Source organism: Branchiostoma lanceolatum, chromosome 6 (genome assembly GCF_035083965.1).
Source record: "Branchiostoma lanceolatum isolate klBraLanc5 chromosome 6, klBraLanc5.hap2, whole genome shotgun sequence".
Classification (NCBI taxonomy): domain Eukaryota; kingdom Metazoa; phylum Chordata; class Leptocardii; order Amphioxiformes; family Branchiostomatidae; genus Branchiostoma; species Branchiostoma lanceolatum.
Genome location: NC_089727.1, coordinates 13,333,601 through 13,357,572, shown reverse-complemented (window position 1 = coordinate 13,357,572; position 23,972 = coordinate 13,333,601). Strand labels below are relative to the sequence as shown.

Here is a 23,972-nt window from a genome sequence, read left to right as displayed (position 1 = left end):
ACTCACCCAGAGATTAGTGTATCCGCCCAAAGGCTGCCCATGATGCACCAGAAAAACAGGACACTTCCGGTTTGGGAAATTTTATTTTGCGGAAAGGATTCATTTTATAGCTTTCCTGCTGTATTATACGTTTGTGACGCATTTCTCTTTTTTTATTGGCGTAGTATCACACTTTTGATATAAATTGAGCTCTACTGCCTGGTTGCTGAGGAAAACGCGGCTTATTTATGCACGAAATGACGCATATATTACGGCGAGGTCCCGTGGGATAGTTTGAGGTCGCCTGATCGATCCTTCTTCCTCCGTACGTCAGTTCACGTCACCGGCCGTCACAAGATCAGCGGCGCCTCCACAAGACAACTAGCGACGGGAAATTGTGATCTAGATTTGAGTTTACCAGAAAAGGTGAGCTTTTTCTCGGACCAGGGATTATTGAATGCTTGAAATAGGTTGTTCAGAGGTGGGCGTGTCAATATCACCGTGATAAATAACACTGATGGGTACGATTAAATACAGTCACGGAAGTGGCTATTTGTATAACAAGGAACCTTTTTTCTTCTTCATATTCACAAGGAAGAAAAATTGTGATTCAATTTTGAAATTTTATTAATTTGTGTTCCATTTTGATAATAAAATATGAAATGCTAAATAGTGTCTTTTTTTTAACACAGGTGGACAAATTTGTATTGTTACAGTAACCAAACAACCCTGGAGATGTGTAGGGCTAGGTCGTCTAGGTTAGACATGAAAATTTAATTTGTTTTCCTTTTGGGCATATTTGTTCCGCTTGCATGGGCATGCTAATAGAATCAAACTGTTGGTGAGCCTTTGGAAAACCACTGAGGGAGCATTTTTTTTTTACTCAGATACCTGTCAATTGTTTTTATTAATGTATTTTTGACAAGTGGGTTATTCTGAAATTACTTTAGAGGTTTGGAGTAAGTCCCTTGTGACCTAGCTTCGAAGGTCATGGTACAAATGGTGGTAATAATATTCATGTTTTTTTACCATATGGCGTAATCCATCGTTTCAATTCAATTTGATGTAATTCTATGGAAACTAAACTAAATCAAAGTGTTTATTACAATTTTGCTTGAATTGCAAATTGGAAAGATCTTGAATTCAGTGTAAAGCACAGACAACAGATCCAATTTAGCTATAATCATGATCAACCCCCACAAATATATAATGCAGGGTGAATGAAGATTTCCTTCGCCATCACTTTAGCTTTAGGCCATTATCACAAACCGGCTGAGACCATTGGGTGATTAATGGTTAAGATTTTCGTGTAGATTATATGGAAATTTCACTTAAACATGGTAATATGACGATATATTACATGCATGAAACAGTTTAGGAAATAATGAAAGAAGTTGTGATTTTAACTAATAGCCCTCATCAGTCCACTTGATTGGACTACCCTTAGAAAATAATCATGTATAGAATACTGTACATCCAAACAGTCGTAATAATAATTGGCGCTTTGAATGTAAGTAGTTACGTACTATAACTTATAAGCTGAGTACTGGTTAAACAAATAAAGTAAATAGTGAAAGCGAAAGCAACCTGTTAATACATACCTCAAAATACCCATTTGTATCCTATTAATCCTATTAATAGTATTATAACAAATTTACACATGTATACTACATGTATATACCTTAGGTATGCTGGAAAAAGTATCAACAACTTGCAATTTGGCAGGGGAAAAGAATGGGCTTGGTATCACATATTTTTGAAAAAAAGAAACATTTGGAGCCCTCACTTGTGGTATGACAAACAATAATATGTCTAATGTTACAGTAAACATACTTTTATTAAACAGATATAGGTGATGGTTGTTGGTCTCTGCATTTGGAAGGCACAGGCTTGGATTAGTCCTGCGGTAACCTCATCTGCTATTGCCACTAACTCAGCCCAGCATACTGTCCCACTTGGACACTGTTTGCTTCAAATAGGAAAGCTTGGCACAGCACAGAATGGTGATCAATCAGCTTTCATTTTAACACTTTGCGTTCGCAGTTGCAATTAAAGCATGAATCAGGTATTCAAAATGGATGTAAATTCCGTGGATTTGGGCAGGCTGTGAGCATGGCAACATCACAATTTGCAACATTCTAAAACTTTTTTTTAATAATAATTCATAAGTGCTAATACTTTGTGTTTGCTGTCATGTTAATGCTTGTATACTAATAGCATTGTGTAGGCTGGATTTTAGACATGTTTAGATTCTTTTGTGTCCTTTCTTTTATTTTGGAATCCTTTGCATGTCTTTTATTTTAGCCTCAACATGGTGCCAGTATGCGCTACAATGCCAGGGAGTTAATGCTCATAGCGTCGGAGAAACCATCTTACTTTTTCGACAAAGAGGGGGTGCTGATATTCAGGGAAAGGGAGCACTTCTGGAAAAATAAAGCAGGTATTGCCAGATTATAGACCGGTCTTGATTAATTAGAAAACAATAACTAAGTGTGAGCTGTTCCACAACCTAATAATGATGTACTTAACTCGCATTATCTTGACTGTGTAATATTCATGACAGTTGACACACAGTTAAGAAGATAATCATAAGTTTCTCTGTTATTTTTAGGAAGCTTATTGGAAGAATTACCATGTGCTTACCCTTTTATTATTTTTTTTATCATTACATTTACAGCTTATGCGAGAATTATGAATTCTCATGAAGATAAAACAGAAACATTTTTGGGATGCCCTATTCCTAAATGAAGTCTATCTAGTGTAGAACTATAAATAATACGATCCAAGATGACTTTCCCAACTGTCCTTGGCTTGGGAATGGATAACATGATGAAGATATAGGCAGCCTGGAGCTGTCCTCAATAGATAAAGATGCCTCTTATCAAGGACATTATATAATGTCCTTGCTCTTATAAATTATATCATGTTATTGAGAGCGCTTGAAAAGGCCTTCATCTCAATGACTTTGTTTTTGCAGGAACCTTTCTCTCTTTGATATCCACATGGCTCATTGCAATTAAGCATGCCAATTGCAAAAGTCCAAAGATAGATTGCTTGGCTGTAACTGTGTAAGCTTTAACGGATTACTTCTGGATATCATCATCAACATTTTCACTATCAGCAGCAGTCTAAGCATAAAAATGAATGTAGAGAAATCTGATAAATGAGTTTTTGTGCTCGACATGGGCCATCATGTAATGTATCCAATGATATCTGAGTTATGGTGAGGCAGAGCCTCTAGATATGTTGGATATCCACTGTGGACAAGCAATATTTTATACTAGACGTGTATGATGTCTAGCCTGGAGTCCAGCCTTCTTAGCTTTAGTCCGCTACCCAAGCTCCGCTCCCCACCAAAATATGATGCCTGCTATCAGATACATGTACATGTAAATGGTACAGGGATGGGGATTCCAGGCCAAAATGGCCTTGTATCAGTGATTGAATCATTTTTTTGTAGGTGGACTGATGGGATGTATAATGAGATCTAACTCATTGGACAAGTCAAATTCATGATATGTAATTTACATGTACAACCTTTGCTTCAAAAATGGAAATGCCTTAAAATCTATAAAGATGGTTTCAGAATCTTGTATCATTTTCATAGTGACAATGCTTCAAAGCTTGTATCCAATATACAGTCAACATTAGATTATGAGTTATGAGTTATTTCATTATGAGTTTCTCATGTTTGTCTTTTTTTCTTTTCTTTTTAAACTAGTTAATGTAGAAAGATGGTGTCGACTGAAGGGCAACTTGCTGTTTTACATGAAAAGCAAAAACAAGGTGAGGACACATGAGGGTACATTCTGTAATCCCCTAGAATTAACATAGAGAATTGAACTGTTACACACCATGGCCATATAAGTCATTTTTCTTCAGCACTGAAAATGTTGTGCCACTTCTGAAAGATTTCCGCCCAGGTATTGTCGTTTGTTCTGATATCATATTGCACCTGTCATTCCTGATGACACATGTATGGTACATGTATACATGTAGTATGTAGCTGCCATAGTTTCTCACAAGATATTAAATTTTGTCTTCCGTTCACAATAACCTTTGGCTTATAACTTAAGCTCTATCGCTTTCTCTTCTTTCCTAATGTCCGTAGGGAAAAGATTGACCATACTTTGCAGGCTTGCAGACAAAAAATGTTACCAGAATTATGTTGCTCTTGCATTATTGATGTAGCATACAGAGTTTAGAAATTCCTCATTCCTTTTTATAGCCATGCCTTTCATAATTACAAGAGGGTAAAAATCATTTTGAGTATCACATATAGAATTCTGGTCATAGGTGGTATAACACTTGAAACAAACCCCCCAAAAGATATTAGCTTACAATCTAACCTACCGCTTTGACTTCAAGAGAAATCTTGAAAACTGATTTTGAATTGTGAAATGTGAATACAAATTATAAGTACACTAAAAAAATGACCCAGCATTAGCCTGTTAGGCTTGGGACATTGTTTAGGATCATTCTGGGCAATCCTGCTGATTGTAGACTCATACATTTTTCACACACACTGCATAGCAAGATCTAAGCCCTTTCATATACCACAGTAATCCGCATTGACGCAGCTGTAGATGACTCTGGAAGGCAGGGGTGCTTTATCAGATGATGTGATGTGAATTATAAGCAGATAGCATACAAGCTAGGTAGTACAGTATGATGTAGTATGACCATAAAACAATGCACTTGTGCATGCATTACCTTAAACACATTGTTAACTGTACGTCTATTTCATCTAGATTATCAAAAAAAAAGGAAAGGAACCCTAAGATAGAATAGAAATTTTCTTAAACTCCATCATTTAAAACATTTTTATACACAAACCTTTAATCAGAGGTTTGGAGGATATGGTTTTGAAATAATTGTGAAAATGGAAAAACAAATTTCTTAGTATTATGAGGTAAGGTAACTATCACATAGTATCAGCAAATCTTGTGAGTTGTAATGTCAGATATTCTGGTCCATGTCAATGTCACAGTCTTTCCGAATCCAATTATCCCTCCAAATCCTTTTACCTTAATCCCTTTTGTGGAGAGCAAACCCTTGCCTGGGCACTGAATACTAACTACTACATAGTATTTTTAAATTACTTCTCTGCCTCTTCTGTTTAGACATGTATATGGTACATGCAATGTGAAGACCATCTCCTATTTCTTTATGCCGGCCATTTTGATTGATAGTTGCATCATTTTCCCAGGAAGACCTATTGATTACCAGTGAGAGGTATACCAGAGAGGCTGGTGCCATCACACAATTGGCACCAAGCCAAGACTGGCTGTGTGACCCATGCACCACCTGGCCTGGCATATTACCCCTCTATATATTGTGATTTATAGGAGATGGCAATTTAGCTCATTGCTGGGACCTTTCTGCTACACTTGTTTTTCCATTTAGCACCTTGTACAGTGACAATGTTTTAATCAATCAAATAAATGTGTAAGTGAAAACAATATATATTCTACAAGCTTGGACATTCCACAGAAATTTGTCTCTTGTCCATGGTCAATCAAATACTTAACTCTGCATTTTAGAAACTTGCTAGTAGGGGTAACTATGGCTAAGGCCTTGCACATAATTTTCAGGCACGATATGTTGAAAATATTGAAATGTAACATGCAATGTAGTGATCAAAGGTCTTCCACCAACCGTGGATGACACACAAGATATTGATTATTTGGTGTACCGGTAATCAATGATGATTCTTTTTCGTCCATAAAATAATCTAAGTCTCCACCAGAAGAGGAATTGGATCTCCTGTTGGAACAAATTACATTCTTATCTTGTAAGTTATGACATTGAACTGTCCTTAGAACCCATTCCGAACTACACTCATGCACCATTCCTGTGTGTGGTTATCAGTATGCCAGAATTTCCCAACATCATTCTAAAAATGTCATTATTTATTAATCTTTTTGGAATCAGCAGAACCAGACCACAGCATTTTGCATAGAAAAAATCTGGATGCAAAAATACATGATTTCTTGTACTAGAATATATCACAGACAGGAGTCCTTGGAACATTACCAGCTGTGTATGTCATTGCCTACAAGCTATTTATTCTCATTTTCCAACCCAGTTTTCCAGTCCGCTCGGTGTGTTTGTCCTTGAGAGGTGTACCATCAGCAGCAGTACCTTCCCAGATCCTGAGCTGTCCCTGAAAATACGTGAGTCCAAAATCTCTCATTAACACACACTGTAAATATAGTCTGATATTCAACATTATGGTAGAAAGGCTGCCAGTTTTATTTTCAACTGAACTACATATACGTACTTCTCTGTATACATTAACCATTACATCAGTTTCTCTAGTGGATTGCAATATTGACAAAGGGTTACTGTCACAGTGTCTTTTAACATTTATACTAAAATGTTATATTGCATTAAGTATCATTTTGCTCTTTAAAGGGTTGTTTTAGCCTGAGAGCAAAAAATGCAAATATTCAAATCAGTTGTCCACTTTGTATTTTGATGTAGGTTCTCTTATTGTTACAGTACTGTATTGTAAGTAATATACCACCCTACGCCTCTCTATATATGAACCACTCACAAAGGAACGTATAAGAACGTAAAGAAGCACTTTAATGTAACCGATATTTACGAGCCCTTCAGACATTACCCTAGATCCAACCCCTGTCAGTTCCATCAGGCTCATAACTCAACCTTATGTACGCTAGTTTTTATGAGCAACTGATATCTAAATTTTGGAGGCAAAACAAATATTCCTACTGGCAGCAGCATCTAAGTCATGGTTGCTGCAATATTGCGATGATGGTAAATTCCTTTTGGAGGACACTCCTACTGTTTGAAGTGTTTTGTTGGTGTGTGGGTAACCATGATGAAAACGGCTTGTCCTGTTGAAACGTGAGCTGCATGTACTGCATGTAGGGCACAAGTTCAGCATTCTGAGGGGATTGAGTGCCCTTGGAAATTCACTGGTGGTTCATTTACATGCCAATCTACCCACTGTCCGTTGTAATACATTTCCATGTGCCGACTTTGTGGTTCAGATTCATCTTTATTCGCTGTGGGCATTGGCACATCACTGTTGCACAATGTCTTTGCATCTGAAGCCATTGTCCTGATTGCTGCGTAAAACAAATTCAGTCTTGTTTATCTGAGGCCTGGTGTCCTGAGTGTATAGTCAGATAATGAACATTGCAATATTGTATCAAAGTGTCAAGACTGCTAATTGGCTGCTTTTTATGAGAAATGTATGTTAGTGATTTTTTTTTTTCAGAATTTATAATTGTACTGAAGATACCATATCATAAGATTGTACAGTGATGTGATGTTTCTGATTGAAAACTGTGATTTTCTTTTTTTCATTTTGCAGAGTTTGAGTTAGACCCCCAAGTGCAATACCTGACCACCGTTTCCCAGGAGGATCGGGACACGTGGCTCGCAGCCCTGCAGAACTCAAGCATCGAGGCCCTGAGGGGCCGCTTCGAGTCCCTTCGAGGGACCATCATGGCTAAGACAGGGCAGGACCCTGTCCCAGGGCCAGAACCCCCGGGCCTGCTCAACGTGAATGAGCCGGCAGAAAGGTACCTTCAAATTTCTACCGCTAACCTTGTGCTTAACACATGAATAATACATTAGTTTAGAGCTGATCGGCTTTCCACAGAGGCTATGTCTGCTTAGCAACTGATGAGCGACCAAGTATTTGACAGTTCATGCAACGAATTTCACAGACAAAGAATGAATCTTTGTACATTTTGTTTGTTTTATGGTCTTTTAAATCATACTTTTTCATTGTGCATCATATTCCAATTGTAAAATCAAGGGTCTCACAAATCCAATTTTTGTCGCTGAACAGCTCGGTGATTGCCGCCTAGTGGAAAGAGGGCCTTAATGAAAAGGAAGATTATGATGAATTATGAATTCAAATATAAGCATTGTTGGGTGCAGTTTAGTCTTATGGTGTGCCTGAACATTTTTTAGAAACAATAATCTAAATCAATCTCAGAGTCTGTTATAGCTAGAAATTTCACACATTTGTACAAAATCTACCCTGTATGTTCTAATGAATGTGATATGATCACATAATCATGAACAACACTGTGTTTCCTATGTACCCAGATCTACATCTTGTTGCCTGTACTCTGCTGACTTGTTTATCTGTCTTTTGTTTGTACATCCAGATTAGGAATACATCTTCACCCAGATGAGCCTATATTGGAGCTGTCGTTAGCGTGCAGTGAGCTGATCACGCCACGTGATGACCGGCGGCCGAACAGCTTTGTCCAGGTCAGCTACGTCACGCCGCCGGGAGGCTTCTGGACCAAACACTCGCAATCGGAAATCATTGAAGCCACCAGCACGCCGCTCTTCATGACGACCGTCGTCTTCACCGCAGGGTCCCGTCTCACGGTCAACACACGGGTAAAGCTATCAGTCTGGGACGTTAAAGACCGAGCCACGTCCACCATGTACGAGATAGGTAGCGCAATGTTTCCCGTGAAAGACATTTTGCACGCCAACGACCACCGTCTGCACTTACCGCTGAAATCCTCGGAGGCTAACACGGTCGGCTACATCACGATCTTATCCTGGGAACTGTCCGACAAAACACCCATGCCGATATCACGCTCACCTTCTCCATCCAACAAGAGAGTGCTTGCAGTTGATGAGTCGTTATTCGAGCCAGTTTCCTCCAATGCCAAGTACTGTTCTCTCAGTAGAGATGTAGTACTGAAGGTATGCAGTTTACTCCCGTCATAGTTAATGACTGCTTGTTTATGGGCAGCATAACTTTTCTATCGCTGTGTTGCTCTTCTACAATTATAGTTCTTGTGTAGGAAATGATGTATACATGTACATTGTTTTGTGAACTGGTGTCCCAATGTTCCCCACCCAGGCCCTTTATGAGAGTACCACCACCAAGACCTACCGATTCCCGACCACAGCAGGCTCAACGTTAAGTGTTCAGGAGTTTATGGCTGAGACCAAGCTTTCTTTTCACATTCCCATCCAGCTTCTGTAAGTCAGCTTTCTTGTTAAACTACTTTTATCAAATTCTTGACAACACTGTAAAGAAAACTTACATGTACCATGCCTTGATGATGTTTGTCTGATTCTTGATTTACTATAAATGTCATTGTTGCTCGAAAGATACAGCAACTTTGATGTACGTGTATTAGTTTGATTGGTTTTTATATTTTGACAGCAAAATACTGATTGACGAAGAGAAACAGCAAGTTGTTGAACTTGAAGACTTGGGAAAGGTAGGTTGATTGGATTGTTTCTTCTCAATACTGTTTCTTCTACTTGTAGTACATACTAATCATCATGTTGTATGATGATAATGATAGTAGTACTAATGATTATGTTTCTTTGCCAGATTTTTGTGAATGTGCTTGATATTATGATCATACTAATTCATTGACACACATAACTGATATATTTTGTTTGCTCCATTTGCGTCCAGCTGACGCCCCACTGGGAGCAGGTGCGGAAGAGCCTACTAGACCACCATCTGCACCTGGTACACGAGTACACGGAGGCTCTGCATGGACTACAGACATACAGGGGTGAGGCAACAAATATTGTACCATGTGTGGTGCCTGGACAATGAGATACTGTCCAATGTATATGGGACCTACTTTTGTTCCTACATGTGATATTAAAAGAGAGCACTGTTGTGATGATTGTTTAGGACATGTATATGAAGAACAATACCTTGTAAGTAGATGCATTAATATCCATCAAATTCTTGGTGTCAGAACTAAATTTGACTGATTTCTAATTGAAATGAAACCTACAGGGCCTGCATTCAAAGCCAGCTGCCTGAAGGAGGACAAGCGGTTTGAGTTTGTGCCACTAAACCTTCACCTGCAGAGGATGAGGGTCCAACTTTTAGAAGAAGAAATAGGTACGTACAGGCCCAGCCCTACCCATATATGTACATGTACACTGTCATTGTTACCACTTTTCATGTCGTATGCCTTTAAACTTCATCCCATGCCATATTGTTCAGCTTAGCTAACTTGACTAACTCATGGGTCAAATAACTATGCAATGGTGTTTTGGCAATGTATGGCATTCTATGTGGTGGTAGAGGTTAGCATGTGCTTGTCTCAGTGTCTGGAAGAAAGGCTGAGTTGCTGAAGAATGCTGTGTTCTCTTTCTCTCTCTCTCTCCTTGCCTGTAGCGTCTGCCACACTGCCCCATAATACAGGGGAAAGCACGGACCTACGTGAGTCTCCAAAGCTTGATGGGCTGTGTCTGTGTTAGTTTGTAGAGTGTGCATTGTAGCAGAAAGTGTAAAGGAAGAGAAAGCATACTGCACTGTTTGTGAAGCACAAAAAAATCGCCTGTCATCTCAGTGTCTTTGTCCCATCGGTGTCAAATTTCTCATCTACCAGGCTGTATACATAGACTTGCATGTTTCCATTGCATTGTCATTAAGTTAAGTCTTAGAGTATGTGGTTGCCATTGTCAGTATCTGTTTTGATAAAAGTTTTAAGTTCATCAAATTCAAAAGCTTACTGTTGTTCTCCCTGTGTCTTTTGTTGTTGTCTTGGCTTTGATTGAGAATGGCCAATGTTTGCTTGCATTCACAAGTCATGGCACTGTGTGGCATGTACATGCTTGTAATGCATGGAAATCTCACCAAGTATCATTGCATGATATCAGCTACCTGACAATCATTTAAATGGACATCAGTTTGGTGACATTTTGATAAAGATGTTTTGCCACCTTCATGCAAATATAACCAATCAAACATAAACTATGGTATCCTTAAGGTTTTCCAAAGTGCACAGTTATTTAAAGGCCTACTGTACATGTGGTCACGGTTCAAAGACCCTTGATTTCCCTAAAGGTGGGGCATTCTTACCTGTATGAGGCTGCTATGACATAGTGTACATTGTCAAAGAATCCTTTGGAAACCTTCTCTGTGCATGAGCCTCTTGAACTACTTATGCACTGAAAGAAGTGTAAGCTGGTATTGTGTCCTCTCCATGTCTGAATTATGTCAATGTGCAATAATTGCGGTACAGTTTGAAGCACAATGTATGTTTCTCTTATCTGAGATAAAGTAACCCATAGTATCAAAAGTATCTGTTTTCCATAGCAGAGGTGAACATGGACAGTACATGTATCTCTTTACCGTCTGTACTATTGTACTATGCCTGTCCTTGGTGCTGATTTGACGGTAACATCTCACAAAGAAAGTGTTAAAATGCTGTTTTACTCTCTAATACTAATATTTGATGAATGGCTAAACTAACAGCTGGTGAAATGATTTACATTTTGTTAGGAATGGTTGACCAAACTATCATAATGCTGGTCTGTTGGCACATAATTCATTCTGTATAGACTGAGGTATCATGCAAAATCAAAGACAAGCATTTTGTATGTTGATTATTTTGCTTAACATTATCCATTGTTAGATGCAATATCATCCAAACTAATGGCATACTAGTAATAGTGTTGCTTTTGTTTACCTTACAGTTGAGAACGTCACAGAAATATCAGCATCTATTCATGTATTATTTTTTGTGGTCTTCAATGTTCACTTGAAAGTATATCTGTGTTGGTAAAATCAGTCTGGATCAAGGTTGAACTGTCATTGCCAAAACAAAAAAAATGGAGTTACCCAAATTTTCCACTGATCAACTCCAGTCTTTGTCAAGGAACTTAAGATCTACTTCTCTCAAAGTCATGTGTTCTGCATAATGTGACGTCACAGAAGCAATGGATTGCTCATTCAGGAGTTTATCAGTTGAAAATTTTGGTAAATCCAATTTTGCGTTTTTAGCAATTACAGTTCAACTTTGATCCAGGTTTCAATCTGATTGAATGCGTGTGTCAGTGCATACATGCTTGGTTACAATCTGTTGCAGTGTTGTTGTTTTGTTGCAGATAATGTGTATGATATAGTGACAGTAGGGGCCATGGCGGCCCACACAGTGGGGTTCAAGCAGGGGGGACTGAAGAAACTCTTGTCTTCACATGAAGACGTGTATAGCCCTAAAGGGTAGGTACATGTATCTGTATCTATATAGCCGGTTTAACTGCCCTTTGTCGTAACACACCAGCTAATGTTGTTGGCTACAAACTTTAAGACAGGAGTTAATCACACCATGTGCATGTTGTTGGCTACTTCACAATTGGGTTTACTAAAAGGAAGCTCCACTTGGGGGGAAAATTCAACTTGTTCTTTATTGCTGGAAGGGTACAGACCCTCACCATAGATATATTCCTGTTGCATCAAATGACTAGCAGGTGCATTTGTATGCCAAGGAGGTTTTGCTTATTTTTATTCAGTATTATCACGGATTGGATAACTCACAAGAACATTAGATTAATTGATAAGAGGGAATTCCAATGATGAATTTTACATGTTCTTCTTCAGGTCAGGGTCAGGGTCCAGTCCCGGCCAGAGCCACTCGGCCAAGGCCCGAGACCTGCTGTCCAGTATTCAGGCCCTGAAGACCCAGATCATGTACTACAGCGAGAGTCTGATGAGATCGGCCAAAGACCTGGCTCCAGGGGACATGAGACGAGCCCTGGACAGTCTGACTGACAAGGTGCAGTGAACATGACAGCATGCTTTGATCATGCTTCTTACTTGGCCCAGCTTTGGGTTCTTTTGGTCATCTAACAAGCCTATGCCCACCTCCTGGCATGATATGACCCAATTCGTACCTTAAAGGTCTTTATATCAAACACACCAATTTTGCCTGACATGATGACAGAGAGGCTGTAATTTGGTTTGATAGATAATGGTCATATAATGGTTGAATGGTTTGATAAATGGTTACTAATAGATAAATGGTTCAAATTTGTCATATAATGGTTCAAATAATGGTCATATAATGGTTCAAATAATGGTCATATAATGGTTCAAATAATGGTCATATAATGGTTCAAATAATGGTCATATAATGGTTCAAATAATGGTCATATAATGGTTCAAATAATGGTCATATAATGGTTCAAATAATGGTCATACATGTATAACGGTTCAATGATTCCAAATAATGGCCATAATTTGGTTTGATAGATACATGTATGTCTAAATTCGATATTACACTGCATTATAACAAGATTTCATGACATGACGGTCCCCTTTCCAATGTAGTGCAATGTCATTTGTGAGAAGATTGAAGTTGAACCATTACTACCTCCCCCCCCCTGAACAGACCCGACAGCTGGTGACAGTCTGTGAGGACAGGTTACTAGACTATGCCATCCACTCCCTGAAGGCTGCACGCCCTGACTACATCGCCACCACGCCTAACGACGAGGGCGACTCCGTCACACTGACCACCGGTACTGAAGATGACCCGACCGCCAAGTGGACTTGGGAAGGGGACAGTTTCAAACCAAGAACATCACACTCATCTTGGGTAGGAACTTTAAAAATACTTGTATCATGTTTCATAGTTGTTTATGTTTACAGATTTATATTTTTTACAATCTTTCTAGTATACCGCATCATTTTCCAGGAGATGTACTAACATAACAAAATGGTACATTGTGATATGTCCTGTAAGATGATGAATACGAAATACATGTATCACTTACCACAATTTACAGACTGAATTGATACATATTTTAAAAAGTTATTACAAAAACCTTTAGTTATTAACTTGTCTTTTATAAACACAAATGCAAACACAGAATGTATTAGCAATTACAATTACAGAGAATGTAATAAACTTTTGATATCCTGTCTATAATGAAATGCGCGTTGTCTTCCTACAGGAGGACACTCTGATGAACGTGGACAAGAGTTTGGACTGTATCATCAAGAAAGTGGACCAGATGACTCAACAGGAGCCTCCTGCTAACCTGATTAACAGGACACCGAAGAAGGGCAGGAAAAGTATGTAGTATATACAGATAGTGTTGTTTCACATTCAATGAACATTACATCATTTTCTCATGATACATATAGCATGTAGCTAGATGAAACTTTAAAAATGCTTTGAATTCTCCTTCAACATCTATTAAAGACATTGAGAGATTAAAGTATTATCCAATTCAATGCACCAGTTAACATTATGTTTTCAGTGTTTGATACATGTACAAAATGTACATGACGATGAATGAAAAGCAGGTTTATTGGGCATTTCAATCAGACATTAGCAATCATTAAAATAATGCATGACTTTTGTACGTTGTGTTCATTATTATGAAATAGGAGCGGTAGCACATAAGAGTTATTGCTGATTTTAACATTTTTTGTTCCATCCAGCATCAGAATGGAGTGAGGCCCTATATCCCCTACAGCAGACCCTGACCCAGTGTGTTAGCTTACTGACAGAGAAAGTACAGCAGAGCCTCACATTTCTACTACTGCAGGTATATAGATTATATTGAATACATTGCTGAGGGTGTGCATGTGTGTACTCATGTAATATCTGATGATCCTCTTGTACCCAAGGGAGCTCATGATATTAGAAATGAGTGAGTTCAGTAGAACAAACATAATACAGTCATGTAGGAATAAGTTATTCTGTTACAATAGCATTTGGAGTGAAAAAAAACTGCAATTTGCTACCTTACTTCCTTGGACTTTGGTGTCTTGTCATCTAAATTCAAGAAAGTTGTGCGCATTAAAGTGACTCTGTCAGAAAAGCAAACACTGTTACAAATTATGGTATCTGCCATTTATTATAATTAGCTTTTTATAACAAAATGTATGTTATTATGGAGATCCATACCTTGAAACTATGTAGATTTTCCAAATCTCCAGTGTTGTTTTCCAAATCTAAGGTGACCAGTGCAACTGTTACAAGGAAGATTTATATTTCAGGGTACAAATCTTGATTGCTGGCTTGAGACCCCAGAGAAGAAAAGAGTCAGCGTTTTCCAAATGGACCAGTCCATAACTTCTGAATCAGATGAAGCCACTTCAGAAATGGCAAGATGGGCTATTCCACTTTAAAGTTTGGGGAGGGTCAGACTATCCCATTTCAATATTCCTCCCCATTCCCCATTTGATTGTACCATTTTCCTTACCCCACTAACCCGTTTTTAATTTCCTAAATATTCTAGTCTGCCCCTTTCAACTGACTTAATGGAATAGCCCAAGTTTGGAATATCCTAAGTGGGGCAAACTGGTGGTGGTCTATGATAACAGGTTGTGTGCAAAATAGAATCATTCAATGAAAAGAAATGATGAAACAATGATCATAAATGATTTGATTTGCAAAGACGCTGTCCAATAAAGCCAATTTGAAAGTTACAAAAAATTAAAGGATTGTTTTAAGATTCTTTGATACAAAAGGCTCTTCTTTCTAGTCCTAAACTGAAAGCTGTATGTCTTTTTGGCCAGCATGATTTAAGCATGTGTTTTTTTCTGGTTACCTAGGAGACCAGCTGTGTGTCATCTCGGCTTCAGGAGCTGCAGAACCGACGAGACATTGTCTTCTCACAAGCAGTGAGTTCTCCGTCATTCGTTTTTTCTTCTTTTCTGTCAATTGACAGTGATAATGTTGTATTCACTTTGTTACTCTTCTTCACCTGTGGTGCCAAATATGGTAGACAATTATATGGTAGACAGTCATCTCATCTGATCTATTAGATGACAATTCTTTGATTAATGACTTTATAAGAACGAAGATCAATACTAAGATATAAAATTATCATCTTTTCTGATTTATCACTTGCTATGAACCGCCCCAATGTCAGGTTAATGAAAGCATCAAAATCGATCAGTGACACTGATATGGTTAGATACTCATAATACTCTATAATATTCTCATACTTAGCTGTCTGCGGTTGTGGCTGGTTTCATCACAAAACTGCGAACGTCTCTGAATGATGAGAACTTTCTGCGCCAGCTGTACCTGGTGGGCCTGTTGGTGCACTATGAAAGCCTGCTGTCACCTTATGGTTAGTTGTCTAAAAACGAACCACTGTTTTGTACTGACACAAAACATGTTCTGAATTATGTTATGGTTGTGTGTTTTGTATGTGGAAGGAATACATTGTGCCAGACATTTTGAAATGAAATTAAAAGCATTGTTTGATTTTCATTATTCAGTTAAGACAGTTGACATAATTCCTGGAGGATCTTGTGATCTTCATTGAGATCATTGTTATGTAATTGCAGTTCTTGTGTCAATTGCTAGGAGGCAATAAAGAGCAGCTTTAAGATGTTGTCAATTAGAAATAGAAACTTTGAGATGTTTTGTCTCTCCTAGTCATCAGACGAGTAGAAGTCAGTAGATTTAGTAACTTGTATTCAGATATGTTTTCCCTGTCCTTTAGCTGATGAGTTAGCAATGCTGGAGGACATGGTTGTTGGGATCAACGACCTTCGCAATGTCACCTTCAAGATCGTTCCTGCCTCATCAACTTCCACTCACGATCTCCTACCGGTTCTCACAGGCACAAGGTTAGAGAAAAAGCCATGGTCCTCTTTTGTACAGCAACATGAGTTTTTACCACCCACCATGGCCAGTAGTTGATGGCTGGTTCTTGTCCCTTGGTCTGACTATGATATCCACATCCAAATGGAAGAAAATGTGAGCCACAAGCTAAGCCTTCAGAGAAAATTAGGGTCAGAATATGGGACCCATCCTTTCATACAATTTATAGTGTGTTTGCACTTACAATATGTACCAATGATAGTATTAAGCACTCTGTCTCTACACTGTACACCATTATAAAGTTACTTCCATCCCGTGTAACTGACATTAGGCATCACATTTTAAAACCATCAGATTTATTTTGATTACTACCTCAGAGTCTGTAATTCCAGGTTAAATTTTGTAGCGTGAACTCAGCTGAAGTTGCCATGTCTCTTCCCCCCTCCCCACAGGACAGGGATCAACGTGCGCATCCCGCTGCCCCCTGGCTTGTACGGCCTGCTGCCTGCGGAGATCAGAAGTGGGATGCTGCTGAGAATACAGCCCGTCCTCTTCACTGTGGGCATCAATGAGAAGGCCACCCTGGCTGAGAAGTACTGATACAATACATCATTACACCTCTTTCATATTTTTGAATTAACATGTTTTTATTGTTTGATTGATGTTCGAGTTTGATGATCAAGAATGATGTTCAAGATTTGTTTTTTGTTCTCAGAATTTCACATTTGTTCTGTAATATTTTGCAATTAGAGCTGTACTCATTCTCACTCTCTGTGTTAAAGGCTTATCTGTATCACTCCACAGATTTGGGAACACCTCTCTCCAAGAGATAGTGAACATTGAAAACTTCAGTCGGTTGAACTCCTACTATGAGCAGTACATGGAGATGATGCCAGCGCCAGGTAAGTAATAGATTTTGATGTTGTTGGATGCATTCCCCCCTGTAGAATGTAGTCCTTGTTACCTCTAGAATTTATTGGTTCTTTTTCCTGTCTCAAATCCCACAACTGCTATAACTAATTGTAGAGCTCTCTTGTATTAGAATCTTAGAAAAGAAGTAACTGAGTTACGATCGTTGCAGTACGTTTGTCCACAAACACAGAAAAATGAATCGTAACCATTACTGCAATAAGAACCTTAACATCCTGTAGGACCAAATACACATTTCTTATCTTTTGTGTCTACATAATATGTAGATGTTTCAGGATAACATGAACCCAACATGTGAGTTGTTTCTTTGTTTGCGGACTTAAGTTCATTCTGATGTTCCCTTCCTACAGCTGACATTGACCAGCCCCATCAGACCAGACTGGCCGGTTTGCTCCAGTTCCTACAGAACAACGTGCACATCCGCAAGAGCAAGAATGTGGAGATCCTTCAACAGAGTGCCGAGGTAGGCAAACTTTCATCATTCTGTTCCTTTTTGTTTCTTTCCTTCCTTTATTTCCACAATCATGGTTTAATTTGTTTTTACTTCTTTTTATCTAATACTGTAAATATCGAAGTTTTTTTGTATTTTTTTCTCACAACTGCCAAATTATGACGTTTTTGTGCTACAATATTGTTTTTTGACTGCACACAGCAAAAACCTTGAACCCCTGCAAAAATAATTGAATTTACTGTACTCAATTGTAACCAGTATTTATCAGTTGAAGACTGTTACTCTCTGATGTGTCAAATGAACCCCCCTGCTGGAACGTACCATTCTGCTGCCCACAGATCTGCAGGCGTCTGAACGGGGTGCGAATCACGGGTTGTAAGAGCGCGAAGGACAGGACAGCCATGTCCGTCACCCTGGAGCAGTGCACAGTCCTGCAGTTAGAGCACATGATGGCACCACAGATATTCACCAACGCACTGGACTGTATGAGAAGGTAAGTGTGTGCTCGGTTTCACTTTCCCAACATGTACTGTTATGGTGCACTACTACAGCATGATGGATCTATAAACTAAGTCTATACTCTGTTGTTTAGACATTGTTGCTTAATAGATAAAGCTCACTATGAAAAGATAATTTCTTGCATTGAATTACGTCTTAATAACTTCTAACTGAACCCTGACTAACACATGAGAATTAACTATTTCCTACAAGGAAACTAAAAACTTGGGCTTCTGTTCTGACTCTCTTGGAAGATTTTGTTATGTCTTCCTTTACGTTTAACAGAAAGCACTTAAAACAGCAGCTGCTACATTTAGTTTTTTTTTTAATTGATCTCACATGAAACTAGCATAGGGTTTTAGGATTCATAAATCCTGCTTGCTTCCCTCTTATCTCATATTCCTGTCATGCTATACATGTATGTGTCACGTTGATCGACATATTTATCTTATTAAGTTTACTCTCATATTTCATCTATGATAACCCATTCCAGCATTGTTTCAGAGTGGTTAACAATTAATTACTGTTAAACATTTGTTTGCATGATTATCAACTTGTTCATATGCATCCTGTATTCTCACCATTAAGGTTTTGTTTAAAACATGGCACAATTATAGAATGATGTGTTATTGAAAATTTTGCATGCTTTCATATATTATTTTTACATCATTGTATAGTAAAGATCATGATTTAGGTTTTTGTCAAGTTTGGACATTATGTATCACTGCATGCATTAATGGGAGATTTGGTCTACTTGTCTAGACTTCTCCTAGATTAGCTATGTTTACTAGTACTAAGCTGGCTGTGTGCCCCCTTCTTGTTTCGCAGGTTTTGGTGTGAAATATTGATGCTGTCACCAGATTACCATGTAGCACCTGTGTGTTAATACCCTACAGCCATAACTTGTGTGCCCCCCGCCCCACCCTCCTGTGTGTTGTGCCGTGATCAGAGCCATTGCAACTGAAGTTGGGACCGGAGAAACAGCCGGAGGACACTTGCTCTATCCGCAAAAATAAAGGCTCTATAATTCTACTTCATTCAAGTTTTAAAAACTAAAAGCCTTTTTGCATGACTTTTTGTACTACAAAACAGAAGTTCATTAAAAGAATAACTATCACAAACATCACTTGAGCAGAAAGTTGACAGCATGGCAGCTTTAGTGATGACTTATCAGTGGCTGAGTGAAACTACTGTTTGCTGTGCTATTCTGTATCTTTACTGAGTGTGTTTTTTCTTGACAAAGTTTGCTGAAAATCTGTTTGGTTTTGTCGTAATCTGCGCTCCTTATGAAGCAGCATGTTATCAGTTGCAAAGGTGCTGATTTCTTGTCCTGCCCTTCTCCATCTGTCCTCAGTTCCGGTCTGTCCTCGGCCATTATCCGCAAGAATACGCCTCCAAACAGGTGCCTGCGGCCCGTTAATTGCGGGCACTGCGTCCTGGTGGCGCGGCGAGTGTGGCCGACCCTCACACTCCTGCCGAAGTTACTTATCGTTCTCCTGCTCCTCGTTACAGTGAAGGCTGTCGTCGTGAGAACACGATGAAGAACATCGGGTCCCGCAAGTACGCTTTCCACTCCTTACAGCTTATGGCCTTCCCCAAGAATTACCGACCCCCCGAGGGCACCTATGGAAATGTGCAGACGTAGTGCACGCAGGGCACTGTGGGGCGGTATGCCATGGAGTTGAAGGAATTAGTCCAGCTATCAAAAACATGCCCAAAAGACCTTGAAAATGCAATTATGAACGGCTTACTACAGTCAGTGTAGAATCCACACATGTGATGGTGTCATACACAACTAGCTATAACGTTATATACAGTTACTGTAGATTAAAAGGTAACATTCACTTCATCATCAGGCTAACTTGTGTTTACATTACATCATATTAAAATGTCTGTAACAAAGTTTAATATCTAAGTGTTCTGTGTACAGTTGGGCTTTAGCATCCCAAATTATTACCAGACGATGACTGATTACACAAGAATGATAAAGACAGATAGTAGAGATCTAGCTATGGGGCTATTTCAATCCAAACGAATTCAACAGAATTATTCATACAGAATTTAGGTAAAGAAAAAGCACAACTTGGTCCATCGGGCCAAAGAAGAGTTAATCAATCTTACGTGTAGATTAAAATCTCAATAGGAGAAATCATGTCTTACTTTATAGCCCATTTGTACAGGTTGAACACATGCAGCTTGCAAATTGGACTGTTGAAGATATGGATCCTTATTGTTGACAGTTATAACCATGAATTAAGTGTAGCTGTCCTTACATCTAACACTCACAGACTATCGCTTGAAGGGAAAATATGTATGACCATTGCTTCTCATGTCTTCATGATCATTCATGATCACTAAAGGAAACATTTTGATTTAGAATCATACAATGTACTTCATTATGTGAGAATGCTTTAGCCCATCATAAAGTATGGTACTCTTAGACTGTCATAATATGTGTGCATTGTACATGTAACATTGTGAACGCATCTTGTTTAAATATCCACCAAATAGTACTATAATGTACAAATAACAATCAGACTTACATTAGTAGATATACATGTATAGCAAGCATGAACAAACACAGTACTTTAGAAATTTAGTAGCAATATGAAACCTCAAAATCAAAAGTTGATAATGCCAATGAATGTGTAGTTAACGAATGTAGACTAAGATCCATGTATAGACTTATCTAAGAGCTTGTGTATACATGTATGTGATGTAAAACTGTGTACAGTGTGTATAACCTAGTGGAAATCAAGCTTTGGGGAAATATTGTTGGAAACTGCATGGACTTTGCATTTTTCCATTGCATGTTTTAAACCCTGCTTTGATTAGGACTGGTTTGTTAGATTACAGTTTTTTTAAGTTTTTACTTTTTTTAACGAACTTGGTTTGGTTCCAAAAATCCCGAAACCAAGTTAAACCAGAGTTTAGATTAGAATCAAATTTATATATTCTAATCACTGTTTTCATGTTCGAACAAAATGTTTATTACAAAAATTATGATAATCAAACCCCTTTTCATCAGTCCTAGTCCAAACAGGGTCCTATTCACTTTTGGATGAACAGCTTTGTTAGATAGAATAATTTTAATCCGTGGAAATTAACATGTTGTGACTTGGCTGTTGGTTGTGTCTGTGTTGGTGAGGCTGTGTCCTTCTCCATCCACAGTGTTGTTTCCATGACGATGGCACTAGAGCATCCCCGGGACGCCTTACACACGTGTGTTCGGTCCCTCCTGTGGCACTACTTGCATTCCTTTGTATAGCCATGGTGAGTTAATCAGGTATAACATGTTAAGAATAAAGAAAAAAATAAGCTATTGCTTATATACTACAAGTATTGATCATAACTCCAGAGTTTTTTTAAAAAGTTGTTTACCTGGCAATGCCTTAAATTATCAATTTGTTTTTAGCATGTTGGCATAAATTCTGTTGAGTTTTAAAACTAAAAGAATCTTTATTTTTGGTACTCTCTACTGTTTTTGGGTTTGTAAATGCAACCTCATGTTTTTAACTGTAAAGTGAGGTGTTACTTCTTAGTTACATTGTAATTTAGGATTGGGCAAGGGCTTGTTGTTGTTGACAATGTGAAGTCTTCTGTACAGTTGCTAAAAAAAGGTAATAGCAATGACAGCCATGACAGACACGGTCTACATATAAATGAGCTGATAGGTCTCCATATGAAAAAGAGGATCATTTGCCAGTGGGAGACAGTAGTCCTTGTTGTAACAGAACAGAATATTGTGTAATGCTGGGACCATGTAACTTTTTATCACTGGCTCATGTACAAAAATGCCATGACTTTGTTGTACTGTTTATGTCATATCGTAATTAGTCATGTGAGCATTAAAGCTCAATGCTAGCCGATGAAATCTGTGCTATTTTGATTGCATGTACAACAGGCTTTGGAGAAACAGGAGACATTTACAGTGTGGCACAGTACTGGATTACTATAATTATTATTACATCCATATTCAATCATGTCATAGAAGGATCTGAACAGTTTTGGGAGCTGAGAAATTTCTGCTTCAACTCATGGGTGGAGGATCATTCTGTTTTGTGACTCAGATGAGAAATGAGGTGTGAGCAAAAATGAATGAACTGAGAGGGGATTAGCAGTAAAGAGGGATGTAGGATTGAGTGAAAATTCTGAAATGAAAGGGGATTTAAGGATAGGCAGGAAATGGACCTTCACCCTGACCCTGCTGCCTCCAAAAGGCCACCCTAACAGGGAGAAGGTAGGCAGTATGGCACTGATTAAGATACATCTGTTCAGCTGGTTGGGAACGGCTCATTTTGTTGCCCTTTTGGTCCAACAGGGATATTGAATCTGGTTGGTTTAGCTGTATGCACAGACATGTTTGAAACAACAAATTGCTGTCTGTCAATCAAAGTTTTCAAGTGAATGGTTGCAATAACATTGCCTTTTGAATCATGACATCATTGTTTTGGATGTAGGTAGCTATTAATTGTTTCCTGTTGTTCTATCAATGTGGTTTTTAAAATTGTTGCCAATTCTCACCGTTTGCAATCAACCTGATGTATGAATGTCATTGTAGCAATGTTTCAAGAAAGTCATGTTGCAAGTATTGATTTTTAAATGTACAGTAACTGTAAGGTTAGATGTTATAATTAAACGGTTTATCTATATGCTTAACCACAATGGTTTTGTTACTTGTTTTGCCCTTTTTATTGGTGTATTTGGTAATTGTGCAATATATCTTGGTAAATGATGATTATATAATGTATCTATCTGGGAGACACCGTGTTTCAACATGTCCAAGGACATCTTTAAGCTTTCAATACGAAATAAAACAAGACTTAACTGAACTGTTTTCATGTCTTTACTGCGTTCATTTCAAATAATGTTTTTTTGAATGTTACTGAACATTTCAAATGATGTTATTTTGAATGTCACTGAAGAGCCTAGGCCTGATCTTGGTAGCAGGGTCTGTGTAATGAGAATCCCAGCATTTCAGTTATTGTTGATCTGCAGGAAGGAACCGCTGCTTTCTTAATTTGTCAGAATATTTATTCACTGTGTCTTCCTTTTCTTCTCAATACAATGACACATTGTTTACACAAAACGTATTCCTTGTTTGGACATGGACAAGCCTTTTCATCACAATGTGGATTAAACCGCATGTATCAGTGGGGATGCCTAGCGATCCAAGTCATGTTTGCCCCTGTTGGTTGAGGATTTACCTGCAGTGATAATTTCAACCGTTTGGCGGCGCTCTTTTTAACCGCGTGATAGGGTGCAAACGCGATATTGATGCTTTTTGGTCCTAAGAGGGAATATACGTTTTGATGTAAACAATGCGTAATTGAGAAGAAAAGGAAGGCACAGAATCACCGTTTTCTTGGAATTTGCATGTAGTAGCCCTTCAGAACGTGACAATTTACAGGACATCATACACTCGACCACTTCTACTTGTAAATTGAAACATGCCATCTATGACCTACTACGTGATTTTTTTGTGTGAAATGTCTTAAATATTGTCATTCCTATATGTTCACATTTTTTAGACAAAGTCAGATAAACCTACAAAATTCAAACCCCCTTTCGCGATTTCCCCATTCCCGAAAAGACAGAAATTTGTCAATTTGACGGAAATTTGTCAATTTGACGGTCGTTTAAGCCACTTTTCTGGAGGCAATTATTTCTACAACATTCGTCGGCACTTAAATCTAATGAAGAAATTAGACATGTTGTTTTTGTCATTTGACGCTCACATCCAAAAAATCGAGTCAGTGTATCATTGTGGTATT

At 38.4% G+C, this 23,972-nt stretch overlaps 1 protein-coding gene across 4 annotated transcripts; it reads left to right on the top strand.

The window, feature by feature from the left end:
• The first annotated feature begins 46 nt into the window (after nucleotides 1-46).
• On the top strand, nucleotides 47-23,030 carry LOC136437371 (inositol polyphosphate-4-phosphatase type I A-like). Of its 4 annotated transcripts, none has more exons than XM_066431952.1 (25): nucleotides 47-405; nucleotides 2,284-2,419; nucleotides 3,701-3,765; nucleotides 6,068-6,155; nucleotides 7,325-7,535; nucleotides 8,133-8,688; nucleotides 8,849-8,970; nucleotides 9,158-9,215; nucleotides 9,419-9,521; nucleotides 9,755-9,862; nucleotides 10,142-10,186; nucleotides 11,857-11,971; nucleotides 12,350-12,524; nucleotides 13,140-13,346; nucleotides 13,705-13,825; nucleotides 14,198-14,304; nucleotides 14,759-14,866; nucleotides 15,317-15,385; nucleotides 15,717-15,840; nucleotides 16,219-16,345; nucleotides 16,772-16,912; nucleotides 17,124-17,221; nucleotides 17,600-17,712; nucleotides 18,039-18,193; nucleotides 19,095-19,546. In XM_066431952.1, the coding sequence occupies exons 2-25, from the start codon at nucleotides 2,302-2,304 to the stop codon at nucleotides 19,141-19,143; spliced, it is 3,183 nt and encodes a 1,060-aa protein (XP_066288049.1). In that variant the 5' UTR covers nucleotides 47-405; nucleotides 2,284-2,301; the 3' UTR covers nucleotides 19,144-19,546. The 4 variants fall into 4 exon arrangements, with proteins under 4 accessions (XP_066288049.1, XP_066288048.1, XP_066288050.1 ...); XM_066431951.1 differs by lacking the exon at nucleotides 19,095-19,546 and adding an exon at nucleotides 19,711-23,030 and having other exon boundaries at nucleotides 48-405; XM_066431953.1 differs by lacking the exons at nucleotides 14,759-14,866; nucleotides 19,095-19,546 and adding an exon at nucleotides 19,711-23,030 and having other exon boundaries at nucleotides 48-405.
• Nucleotides 23,031-23,972: the final 942 nt, after the last annotated feature.